Raw genomic sequence first — 13,420 nt, 5'->3', positions numbered from 1 at the left:
AAATAAAATATAAAAAATAATAAAATAAAAATATATAAAAAATAAAAATAAAAAAATTAAGAAAATGAAACAAAATAAAATAAAACAAACTAAAATAAATTCAACAAAACAAAATAAAATAAAACATAATAAAATAAAACATAATAAATAAAATATAAAAAATAATAGAATAAAAATATATAAAAAATAAAAAACAAAAAAAATTAAGAAAATGAAACAAAATAAAATAAAACAAACTAAAATAAATGAAACAAAACAAAATAAAATAAAATAAAACAAAACATAGTAAAACATAATAAAATAAAACATAATAAAATAAAATAAAAAATATATAAAACAAAAACAAAACAAAACAAAAAAACAAACAAAAAATTAAAAATAATTTTATATTTTGTTTCATTTTATGTAATATAAAATGAAACAAAATATAATAAAACAAACTAAAATAAATAAAACAAAATAAAACAAAATAATATAAAGAATAAAAAAATAAAACAAAACAAAATAAAATTAATTAAACAAAAAATAAAATAAAAATAATAAAAAAATAAAAATAAAAACAAATAAAATAAAATAAATAAATAAACAAATAAATAAATAAATAAACAAATAAACAAAACAAAAATCACGGAGTATCAACTCGACTGAAAACACAAAATGTGGGAATGCAAATCCATATACAACTTTCCTAACAGTGTTATTCTACTATCATTGATACACTTTAGCTAGTTGGTTAGTTAGTTGATTAATTGGTTGGTTGGTTAGTTAGAAAATTAGTTAGTGTGCACTATTGTCTAATGCAATGGCCTATATGGAGTACGCTGAATTTGGTTTGTGTGTTTATATGAATACAACAGCACAGCTTGTTCATCAGCCAATCAGATACAAGCATTCAACAGCCCCATACAAGCAATAATGAAGTTGTGCCATCAAATTATTAGAATTTAATGCACACCAGAGGAAGTGGCACACATGCACGCACACACACACACACACATGCTGCCGCTCAAGGTCAGATTAAGGTTGATTGTTCTTCATTGGCTCCTGCATTGATTAATCGTCTGATTAACAGCAAATCTGATTTATTATCGCAGTGTTTAAAGGTCACACACACACATTAGTGTCAGATAGAGAGTGTGTGTGTGTGTCTTCATGTCTAGATTGAACATTCAGAGTAAAGGTCAGGAGATTGAGCGGCCGATGCTAACAGGTTAATACACACTCATGGATAAACAGACAAAATACACACACAAAACATTAACATGTGTGTCATGAGGACGTCTGCGCATGTTCTGCTCATTACTTTTATTGTTTTCCCTTCAGCTTTAAAACACATTGCATTGTATATACAATTTAAAGACAAGAATGTTTACATGATTACACAAGACTCTCCTGCTGTTCTAGATGCACATTCTAGATGTTGGTGTTATTAGTTTCCTCCACGTGGTGATGGCTGGTTTATACGGCACGTTTCACAGCTCTAGTACTGTATGTAGGTCATCCTGTTGTTTCATGTAGACACTTTTGCTTACTGTGCATAAATACTGAAGCTGTGTCTCACAATACATACTGTACACATACTGTATAGCAATATATACATGTATATAAACAAACATTACATATATGCTGTATATACTGAGAAAAAAGACATCTGGCTGATCATCAGTTTCGTTGGATGTACTGGATTTATCAGCTTGAGTATAATGATAATATTGATTTATGAAGATCTGAAAACAAGCTGTATTTTTCATTTGTTCCTTCATTCATTTGTTTATTCACTCGCTTGTTCATTCATTAAACTTCCCATTCATTCATTCATTCATTCATTCATTCATTCATTCATTCATTCATTCATTCATTCATTCATTCATTCATTCATTCAGTCAGTCAGTCAGTCAGTAAGTCATTCACTTACCCATTAGTCTGTTAGTTTTAATTAATTAATTAATTCATTCATTCATTCATTCATTTATTCATCCATTCATTCACTTACGCATTAGTCTGTTAGTTTTCTTTCATTCAGTCATTTATTCATTCATTCGTTCACTTACTAATTAGTCTGTTTTTTTGTTTGTTTATTCATTTGTACGTTTGTTCGTTCATTCATTCATTCATTCATTTAAATGATCATTTATTTATTCATAAACTTACTAATTCGATTGTTTGATCATTCGTTCAGTCATTTATTGAAACCATTCATTCCTTCATACATTTATTCATTCACATACCCATTTGTTTGTTTGTTTGTTTGTTCGTTTGTTTGTTCGTTCATTCATTCATTCATTCATTCATTCATTCATTCATTCAATCATTCATTTGTTTGATAATTTATTTATTCATCTACTTGATCATACATTCATTTATATATTCATTTATTCAATCATTTAATCATCCATTTACTATAAACTTACTGGTTCATTTGTTTGTTCATTCATTTGTTCAGTAACTTAACCATTAATTAATTAATTAATAAAAAAACATTTTTATCCAGTTGTTCATTCATTCATTTGTTTATTTGTTTGTTCGTTCATTCATTTGTTAGTTTGTTCATTTATTCACTTGTTCGTTCGTTTGTTTGTTCATTCATTCATTTATTCATTCATTCATTCATAAACCTGCTAGTTTGTTTGTTTGTTCACTTTTTTTGTTCATACATTCATTCATTCATTCATTTAATCATAAATGTGCTAGTTTGTTAGTTCACTCGTTTGTTCATTTATTAACTGTATTCATTCAATCATTAATTAATTAATTCATTCATTCACAAACTTGCTGGTTTGTTTGTTTGCTCATTTGTTCATTTATTAACTGCATTCATTCATTCATTCATTCATTCATTCATTCATTCATTCATTCATTCATTCATTCATTCATTCTTTCATTCATTCATTTATAAACCTGCTAGTTTGTTTGTTTGTTGAATTGTTTTCTCACTTATTAACTTCATCACTCAATAATTAATTTATTCATTAACTACCCCATTGATTCATTCAATTACACATTCACCCATCCATATACAATGTATATATACACTGTGTATGGATGTATACACTGTATATGGTGTATACATACACAACACATATTATAGACATAACACATAAACACAGTATTTGTAAATAACCCAACTCTATGTTCGTCAATATTTGACCCAAAATTGGATTGCAACTACAAGCATTTTACAAGTGAATGATGGTTTGTTGGTGCATTTGTGTGTGTGTGTGTGTGTGCGTGTATCTGCTGTTTTGCTGGTTTTCCGCTTACTGTCGGAGCCGATATTCCTCTGTTGTCCCAGTGAATGAGTTCTTTAGGAAAAGGTCAGCGGTGCTTTGCAAAAATCAATCATAGCTGCTTTTCCCACTCGACTCCGGCGGGGGAAGAAATCTTTGGCATCGAGCGGGCGAGACTCACGGGTCATGTCAGTTTGACACTGTAAGCAGAATTTCCTCTGTGACAGTGTGTGAAGTGAGTCAGCCATGCACACTGCGTCTCCATCATGTCAGTGCACTTGGCACCTCTCACACACTAGGAAGTGCACACTGAAGGAGCGCGCTGATGAGATGACATGTTGGCTGCATGAACCACAGCACTCAAACTGATGCCTGGATGAGGGCTGGCAAGCTCAGCGCCACCGCTTTATGCAGCATGACAGCACGTCTGCAGATCTACTGTAGTGAAGCATATCAGTGGCGTTCTGCTGGAGAGCGCTAGTGAAAGTCATTTAGGCAGCCGCATGTCTTTCCAGAGCCCAATGATGATGGCATCATGGCTTATTGGAACACTTTGTGCTTTATTTAAATGCAAGGAACTGAAAGACATTTAAAGTGGGTGAATAGAATGCATTACACATGTGTACATGCCCATGTAACAATAATATAATGACCTATAGCAGGGGTGACCAACCCTGTTCCTTGAGATCTATCTTCCTGCATATTTCAGCTCCAACCCAGATTGAACACTCAAAGTACTGTTCAGGTCCTAATTAATTAGTGCAGCTGTGTGTGATCAGGGTTGGAGCTGAAATTTGCAGGATGGTAAATCTCTAGGAACAGGGTTGAGCACCACTGACCTATAGCAAATACTATAATATTATACTGAAGTAGTTCAATTGATCGACTATAGTTGCTATGGTAACATGATAACTATAGTAATTAATCTGTTGTGGTAATTTTGTTGTTGCTATGGTAAGATACTCCTATAATAATCGATTTGTTGTGGTGATTCTATAGTTGCTATGGTAACAAAACAACTATAGTAATTGATCTGTTGTGGTGATTCTACAGTTGCTATGGTAACACAACAACTTTAGGAACTGATCTGTTGTGGTGATTGTATTGTTGTTATGGTAACCCTACAGCTACAGTAATTGATCTGTTGTGGGTATTCTACAGTTGCTATGGTAACACAACAACTATAGTAACTGATCTGTTGTGGTGATTCTATAGTTGCTATGGTAACACAACAACTATACTAATTAATCTGTTGTGGTGATTCTATTGTTGTTATGGTAACACAACAGCAGCATTAATTAATATTTTGAGGTAACTTTGTTGTTGCTATGGTAAGATAACACGTATAATAATCGATCTGTTGTGGTGATTATATTGTTGTCTTGGTAACACAACAACTATACTAATTAATCTGTTGTGGTAATCATTGTGTTGCTATGGTAACCTAACAACTACAGTAATTAATCTGTTCTAGTGATTCTATGGTTGCTATGGTAAACCAACAACAATAGTAATTGATCTGTTGGGTCATTCTGTTGTTGCTATGGAAACAAAACACCTACAGTAATTAATCTCTGGTGGTCATACTATTGTTGCTATGGTAACACAACACCTACAGTAATTAATCTCTTGTGGTCATTCTTTTGTTGCTATGGTAACCCAACAACTGCATTAATGAATCTTTTGTGGTAATTTTGTTGTTGCTATGGTAAGACAACACCTATAAACAATATGTTGTGGTAATCATATTGTTGCTATGGTAACCCAACAACTACAGTAATTAATCTGTTCAAGTGACTCTATAGTTGCTAAGGGAACACACCATCTATAGTAATTAATATGTTGTGATGGCTTTATTGTTCTTTTATTATTCAGCTTCACCGTCGCTTAAGGCAAGATTGTGAAGACAAGTGGCTCATCAAATCACACAGAGCCTTTATATTTATTTCCAAATACCAGTCATCATTTAGAAATGTAGTTTAATTAATTTTTTTAAGCAAGACTTCTTTTCATTGGTGTGTTGGCCAATTATTAGGCTAAGTGTGTGTACCTGGGCCTATTTAGAGTGCTGAGATGTTACGATGATACAGAGGACTTATTTTATTTCTTTGTTCCAACTTCCAAGTGGCCTGTAGCCTACGTTTGTTATGAATAAATAATGTTAAAACACAAATAAACGATTCAATCTTGAAAAAAGGCAAAAGAGCTGTGTGCATGTGTAACCCCGCCGGTCTTACGTCACCCACCCCACTCCGAGTTGGTATCGAACCGGCGACCTTCCGCATGGGAGTCGGTTGCTCTAACAAGGAGGCTAAAGACCATGACCTCTAGCATCTGTCACTAGAGCACCTTTAGAGGTCAGAGGAGTGAGGTTTACCTGCACAGAACTTACTAGCTGGCCCCCGTTACACTCACCCCCCTAAACCTCACTCCCATCCGGGTCATGGCACCAATGTAACCTCCGCCTGTCCTCCACCACCCAACCCGCTCCGAGCTGGTATTGAACTGGCGACCTTCCGCATGGGAGTCGGTTGCTCTAACAAGGAGGCTAAAGAAAAAGTTTCTAGCATTTGTGGCTAGAGCACCTTTTAGAGGTCAGAGGAGTGAGGTTTACCTGCACAGGACCTACTAGCTAGCCTCCTTTAAAAATGTGTACATTTGAATAACGTCAGGCTCTTTTATTATTTGTTTTTATTTTTATTTTACTTGTTTCTTTTATTCTTGTTTATGTAAAGCACTTTGAATTGCCATTGTGTATGAAATGTGCTATATAAATAAACTTGCCTTGCCTTGCCTAAACCGGCTCAGCTTTTAAAAAGCTGTCAATCAAAATGTACCTGTTGGGCTAGGGCTGAATTCTGTCGGGCCTAACTTTTATAGCCCGATCACAGTTCTAGTTTAGGCAAGTAATGCTACTTTTACTTGAGTATGATTCTTCAGTACTCTTTCCACCTCTGCTGATTTATTTTATCTTTGTCATGATGACAGTAAATACTATTAGACTAGATATTCTTAAAGACACTTCTATACAGCGTGACGTTTAAAGGGTAATTAGGGTAATTAGGTTAACTAGGGTATTTATTATAGGGTTTATATTTATTATAGGTAATATATTTATTTTATAGGGTAATTTATTAACTAGGGTAATTAGGGTAACTAGGCAGGTTAGGGTAATTAGGCAAGTTATTGTATAACGATGGTTTGTTCTGTAGACTATTGAGGAAAAAAATAAATAAATAACCCAGAGGGGCTAATAAAATTGACCTTAAAACTGTTTAAAAAAATAAAAAAATAGAACGAAATAAAGCAAAGAAAATTTTCACCAGCAGAAAAAATATTATCAAAAATACTGTGGAAATTTCCTTGCTTTGTTAAACATCATTTGTGAAATATTTAAAAAAGAAAATCAAAAGGGGGCTAATAATTCTGACTTCAACTGTATATATAGAAAGTGTATGAAGATAAGATATAGAAGCATGATAAAGATCTCTCTGAGTGTATTTCTGCCTTGAATCATTACTCTTACCATGATGATGACCATCAGTGATGATACCAGCGAGTGTCCAGATGAAGTGAATGTGCAGCATCTTGTAAAGCGTGTGATATTTGAACCCTTGGCGCCCGTGTGGACGAGGGGAAGTGAATTCTTGCGTGAACTGACCATATTGCTCTGTGCCGTTAGGTGAGGAAGCTCTCACCATGTACATGGCCAAGAACAAGCTGGACCGGAAGATGGTGAACGCCAGCCAGGGAGTGGAGGCTCTGCACCAGCTCGCGTCCTCGTACTTCATTGACCGTGACGGCACCATGAGAAAACTCCACGAGATCCAGATCTCCAGCAACGCCATCAAGGTGAGCAAAGGCGGGAGAGCAACAGCATACTTCTGAATGCGCTTGGGAAGAATAGCTGTAAACATGTTACACAACACTCATTACATCGATGAACACATTATACAGCGCTCAGCATACTTGAGTACAGCCCATTTTAAAAATTAATATTTGTATCCGTTTGGCAATGTTATTTATTAAACAGATATATTTATTAAAATAATATTATAGTCACCAAACATATTCAGAAAATCTTCTCTTTATTAGACAGAAATTAAGGGAATAAATATAGAGCGGGCTGATCATTGAGGAGGGCTAATAATTCTGATCTCAGCTGTATATTTACTCTGTGTCTCTGCATTCTCTGGAGTTGTTGAGTTTAAAGTTGAAGAGTTTCTGGCAGAAGAGCTGGAGGAAGCAGCAAGTCAAGCATGACAACATTAAAGAGACCTGACAATGACTGCTGAGTCAGGAGCAAACACAGCACTTACACACACACACACGCACACACACACGCACACACACACACACACTCACTGCAGCTGTATGCGGACACAGTTATCATTCACTGTCTGTACCGGTCACAGATGAAGAACTGCGCTTACTGTAGCATTAATAATATTAGTCAAATTAAATGGCACTTAAAGGGAGACACTGCATAGACTGTGTTTGAAAGAGTACTCTACTTTATTATTATTATTATTATTATTATTATTATTATTATTATTATTGTTGTTGTTGTTGTAAATAGGCTAATTTTACAATAAATATTGGTGAATTTATAAACATTGTTTACTATATTGTATTACTATTAATTTTTATATTGCTGATGTTTTGTAAACAGTCTCATTTTACAATAAATATTATATATATAAATGTGTAATATATATTTCTACTTTTACTTAATTTAACTTAACTTTTATATTGTTTTGTAAATGTGCTTATTTTACAATAGATGTTGGGAGAAGTATTATTATTATTATTATTATTTGATTATTATTATTATTATTATTATTATTATTATTGTTGTTGTTACTTTTATTATTATTATTATTATTATTATTGTAAACAGTCTAATTTTACAATAAATATTTGGGGATTTTAATGCATTATTTACGCTTATTTATTTTATTTGTGCCTAATTTAACTTGATTTCTTCTTTTTTTCATCTTTTTCTTCTTCTTCTACTTCTTATTATTATCATCACTAATATTATTAATAATTTTATTATTGTTGTTGTTTTGTAAACATATATATGCACAGTTTTTTCTTTTACTTTTCTTTTTTTATATTATTTTTGTATTGTATTGTATTATCTTATATCTATTTTATATAAATATTAGAGATTTATAAATTCTAAATGTATAAATCATTGATGCTTATTTTGTCTTACTTAATTTAACTATATTTTCATTTATATTTTTATTATTATGATCATTGTAAATAAGCTCATTTTACAATAAATAATACATTATTTAATTATTCAATCAATTTTATAAATTATGTTTTCTTTGACTTAATTTATCTTGAATTATTATTATTATTATTATTATTATTATTATTATTATTATTATTATAAAAAGGCTCATTTCTAATAAATAAATAAATAAATAAATAAATAAATAAATAAATAAATAAATAAATAAATTTGTGTACTTAATTTTAAATGCAAATTGTGTAGGTTAAAAAAAGTATTTATAATATATACATATATATTTATGCATACCAATGAGTCCAGTGACAACACAAAGAAGAATGCATCCATTTATAGAACACAATTAATCGTAGAAGTCTTTCGTGATTAATGTGGCTATATATGCAGCTGTATCTGAAACAATAGAAATGCACCATACATCTTTATTTATATACTTAGATTAATGTGCGTTTGTGTTTCTGCAAGTCACATTGCAGAGAAGAAATTATTACACACCCATACAAACTCACACACACACACATGCACACAGAATGGTTGTGTTAATATGACAGCAGGTCCTCCTGTAAATGCTGCAGATTGACGCTCAGTGTGTGATTGGCAGAAATATGCGGGTCTGTGAAAACTGCATCCTGATTAATGCAAGCAACACACATGCACACTATGCACAATACTATTGTAAAGAAAAATCTTTACAGAATATGCATAAATACAAAAGCCTGGTCATAACTGCAATTTCATTTAAAATTTATGGTCATATTTAATATAACATACTTTTATTTGTTTGTTTGTTTGTTCATTCGTTCGTTCGTTCATTCATTCATTTATTTATTTATTTATTTATTTATTTATTTATTTATTTATTTATTTATTTATTTATGCATTTTAAAAATGCTATCAGCTTATTTAGATGTAAACACAGTTCTGTAATTTTTAATTTTATTTTTACTTTCATTAGTTTAAATAGATTGCCTCATTAGTATTAGTAATATAAGGTCATTACTATTTTTAATTAAACCTTAAGGTTTTATGTTTTTATAATTTTATGTTATTATTTTATGTTTTTTTTTTGCATTTTGATAAAACAATGAGCTTGTTTAGAGGTAAATAAATTAATTCTATAATACACAATTCTATATTTTTATATACTATTATTATATAATTTGTTTGCTATTATTAATAATAACAACAACAACAACAACAACAATAATTATTACTATTATTATTATTATTATTATTATTACTATTATTATTATTATTATTATTATTATTATTATTATTATTATTATTGTTATTATTATTACTATTATTATTATTATTATTATTATTATTATTATTATTATTATTATTATTGTTATTATTATTACTACTACTATTATTATTATTTTTTTTTCATTGTTATTATTATTATTATTATTATTATTATTATTATTATTATTATTATTATTATTATTTTTATTATTATTAGTAGTAGTAGTAGTACTATTATTATTATCATTAATATTAGAGGGATTTTTGAAAGATTGAATGATCATGTGACTGAAGACTGGTGCAATGAAGCTAAAATTCATATTTAAATCACTGGAATAAATTATTAAACTAAGTTATAAACTACTTTTGAACTGTTATTTTATAATGCAATATTATTTAACAATTCACAATGTGTACTGTATCATCGATGAAGTAAATGCAGCCTTGGTGAGCAGGAGAAGCTTATTTCAAAACATTTTAAAAATCCTGCTGACCTAAAACTTTTGACCGGTAGTGTATATATAATAAATTAATATTTATAATGTTGTCATAATTACAATTATTTTAAATTAATTATATTAGTGGTATCACATTTATACTAAAGTTAGTTAAATTAACAGCAAGAAAATCTTTATTAATATAAGCTGATATTAAACTTAGCATTTATTTATAAATCAAAAGTTGCTCGTTAACAGAAGGTAATGCATGCAGCTTATTTACAAAAACAAAATAACAAACAGCTATTGACTCATTGCTAATTCAATGCATTGACTAATGTTTAAATGCATGGGCTAATTCTCCTTTAAATGCATGATCTCGTTACACTATTGAGGATGCGCACTTTTCACATTATGGTAATTACAGCTATGGAAGTGTACTTATCAAAATATAAAAATTCAAATCATGTTTCTCTTTGAAGAAATCCCAGATGGGAGGGTTTGCTCACTTCTAAGGACACTTTGTGCACAGAAAGCTCAGCTAAATCAGCTCTGTCTCTCTGTGGCTCTTCAAACACACACTTTATGACAGCGTGGAGTCAGGACTCAGTCTCTGGAGGCATGAAAAGCGTGACGTGTGTGTATATGTGTGTGTGTGTGTCTGCTGGGACTTCACTGTGTGTCTGGGGTCTCGCAGCAGACAAATGAACAGTGAGGGGGACCGAAATGTCCTCATAGCGCCGCCTCGGCTGTATGTATCTGTATTTTGAACACAGCAGATCTGCAGCACTCAATATCAAGCGGAAGACGCATTACAGCTGCAGTCAAATCACCTCTACTGAAGAAGAGACAGCTCATGCAAATATGAACATAACATGCCCATGTGTGTTTGTGTGTTTGTGTTTGTTTTTATCATGTTGTTTGTATGAAGTGAATAGGCTGAATTCATTACTGTTGTAAAGCGGAATGTTTAAATGTGACATAGTTGATTCAGTTACTAATTGTTGTTTAACTTATTGTTAAAACACTAACAGCGTTGACGATAACAGAGTTGACGATAACAGAGTTGACGATAACAGGGTTGACGATAACAGAGTTGACGATAACAGGGTTGACGATAACAGGGTTGACGATAACAGGGTTGACGATAACAGGGTTGACAATAACAGAGTTGACGATAACAGAGTTGACGATAACAAAGTTGACGATAACAGAGTTGACGATAACAGAGTTGATGATAACAAAGTTGACGATAACAGAGTTGACGATAACAAAGTTGACGATAACAGAGTTGACGATAACAAAGTTGACGATAACAAAGTTGACAATAACAAAGTTGACAATAACAGAGTTGACGATAACAGAGTTGATGATAACAGAGTTGACGATAACAGAGTTGACGATAACAGTTGACGATAACAAAGTTGACGATAACAGAGTTGACGATAACAGAGTTGATGATAACAGAGTTGACGATAACAGAGTTGACGATAACAGTTGACGATAACAAAGTTGACGATAACAGAGTTGACGATAACAGAGTTGACAATAACAGAGTTGACGAAAACAAAGTTGACGATAACAAAGTTGACAACAGTGTAGTCGACAGTAACAGGGTTGACAATAACAGGGTTGCCAATAACAGAATTGACGATAACAGAGTTGATGGTAACAATTGACACTAACAGAGTTGACAGTAATATGGTTGACAATACTATATTTGACAGTAACGAAGTTGATAATTATATAGTTGATGATAACAGAGTTGTAGAAAACAGAGTTGACAGTCACAGAGTTGACGATAACAATTGACAGTAATATAGTTGACAATAATATAGTTGACAGTAACAGAGTTGATGATTATAAAGTTGAAGATAACAGAGTTGACAATAGCAGAATTGGCGATAACATAGTTGACGATAATATAGTTAACAGTCACAGGATTGACGATTACAAAGCTGGCAGTAACAGAGTTGACAATAACAGAGTTGACAATAACAGAGTTGACGATAGCAGAATTGACGATAACAGAGTTGACGATAACTGAGTTGACAATAACAGAGTTGACAATAACAGAGTTGACAATAACAGAGTTGACGATAGCAGAATTGACGATAACAGAGTTGACGATAACTGAGTTGACAATAACAGAGTTGACAATAACAGAGTTGACGATAATATAGTTGACAATGACAGAGTGCCGATATTGACGATAACAGAGTTGGCAGGAACAGAGTTGACGTTAGCAGAATTGACGATAACAGAGTTGACGATATCAGAGTTGTTGATAACAGAGTTGACAGTAACATAGTTGATGGTAAGTTGATGGTAACAGTTGATGAAAACAGAATTGACGCTAACAGAGTTGACATCATTAGAGTTGACGATATCAGAGTTGATGGTAACAGTTGACATTAACAGTTTGCGGTAAAAGAGTTGACGATAACAGAGTTTGCAGTAACAGAGTTGTCTGGTAACAGAGTTGACGATATCAGAGTTCATGATAACAGAGTTGATGGTAACAGAGTTGATGATAACAGAGTTGACGGTAACAGAGTTGATGGTAACAGAGTTGATGATAACAGAGTTGACGGTAACAGAGTTGATGGTAACAGAGTTGATAATAACAGATTTTGATAATAACAGAGCTGACAATGTCAGAGTTGACGGTAACAGTTGATGATAACAGAGTTGACATTAACAAAGTTGACGGTACCAGTTGACATTAACTAGTTGACCTTAACAGAGAGGACAATAATAGGAAAAACAATAATAAAAGAGTTTGAAGCTTAAATATTTCAGTGTTATATCTGTAACATGTTGCATATTAATACTGGAAAAGTTAGTTTTTTAGTTAGTTTTAGTTTTTAAGTTTTTAAAGTGAGTTTTTTTTCACTGATAGAAACTGAAGTCATTAAAGCATCGAAACACAGAAAAACACAAAGAAACCATACAGCAAACCTATTCCGAGCTCATTAAATGCAGTGACCCGCAGAGATCACAGAGGAATTATCTGCACAAGGCCAGTCGCAGCCTCGCGTGCTTACAGACTTTTTTGTTCTGCATGTTTTATTTTTATTTTTTTCATGTGATTATCCTTTAGTTTCTCTGTACTAGGCTGTTCTTAAGCACACACACAGCCATTGGACCGGATCAATATCAGCTGCATGTTATGCAATCAGCTTGATATCATGCAGAGAAGCTTAAAATTAAGACACATTTATACATTTATTTATTTATTTATT

At 31.9% G+C, this 13,420-nt stretch overlaps 1 protein-coding gene and 1 long non-coding RNA gene across 4 annotated transcripts in view; one reads left to right on the top strand and one right to left on the bottom strand.

The window, feature by feature from the left end:
• The window catches only part of brinp1 (bone morphogenetic protein/retinoic acid inducible neural-specific 1), a 210,239-nt gene that overhangs the window by 123,593 nt on the left and 73,226 nt on the right, over window positions 1-13,420 (top strand). For all 3 annotated transcript variants that reach the window (XR_012405698.1, XR_012405697.1, NM_001328411.1), the window contains 1 exon segment: window positions 6,910-7,079. Coding sequence is in view for 1 of the 3 variants with exons in the window: in NM_001328411.1 (NP_001315340.1) it covers window positions 6,910-7,079 (170 nt within the window). In the remaining 2 variants the exon portion in view is untranslated.
• On the bottom strand, window positions 2,812-6,622 carry LOC141385694 (uncharacterized). Its single transcript, XR_012406557.1, has 3 exons — window positions 6,022-6,622; window positions 5,813-5,902; window positions 2,812-5,775 (listed from the first exon to the last, which is right to left on the bottom strand). It is a non-coding gene; the product is annotated as an uncharacterized lncRNA (long non-coding RNA).

The sequence above is a fragment of the Danio rerio genome, chromosome 5 (assembly GCF_049306965.1).
Source record: "Danio rerio strain Tuebingen ecotype United States chromosome 5, GRCz12tu, whole genome shotgun sequence".
In the NCBI taxonomy this organism is placed as follows: Eukaryota; Metazoa; Chordata; class Actinopteri; order Cypriniformes; family Danionidae; genus Danio; species Danio rerio.
The sequence above is the reverse complement of the archived record's forward strand: the minus strand, read 5'-3'. Positions and strand labels throughout refer to the sequence as shown.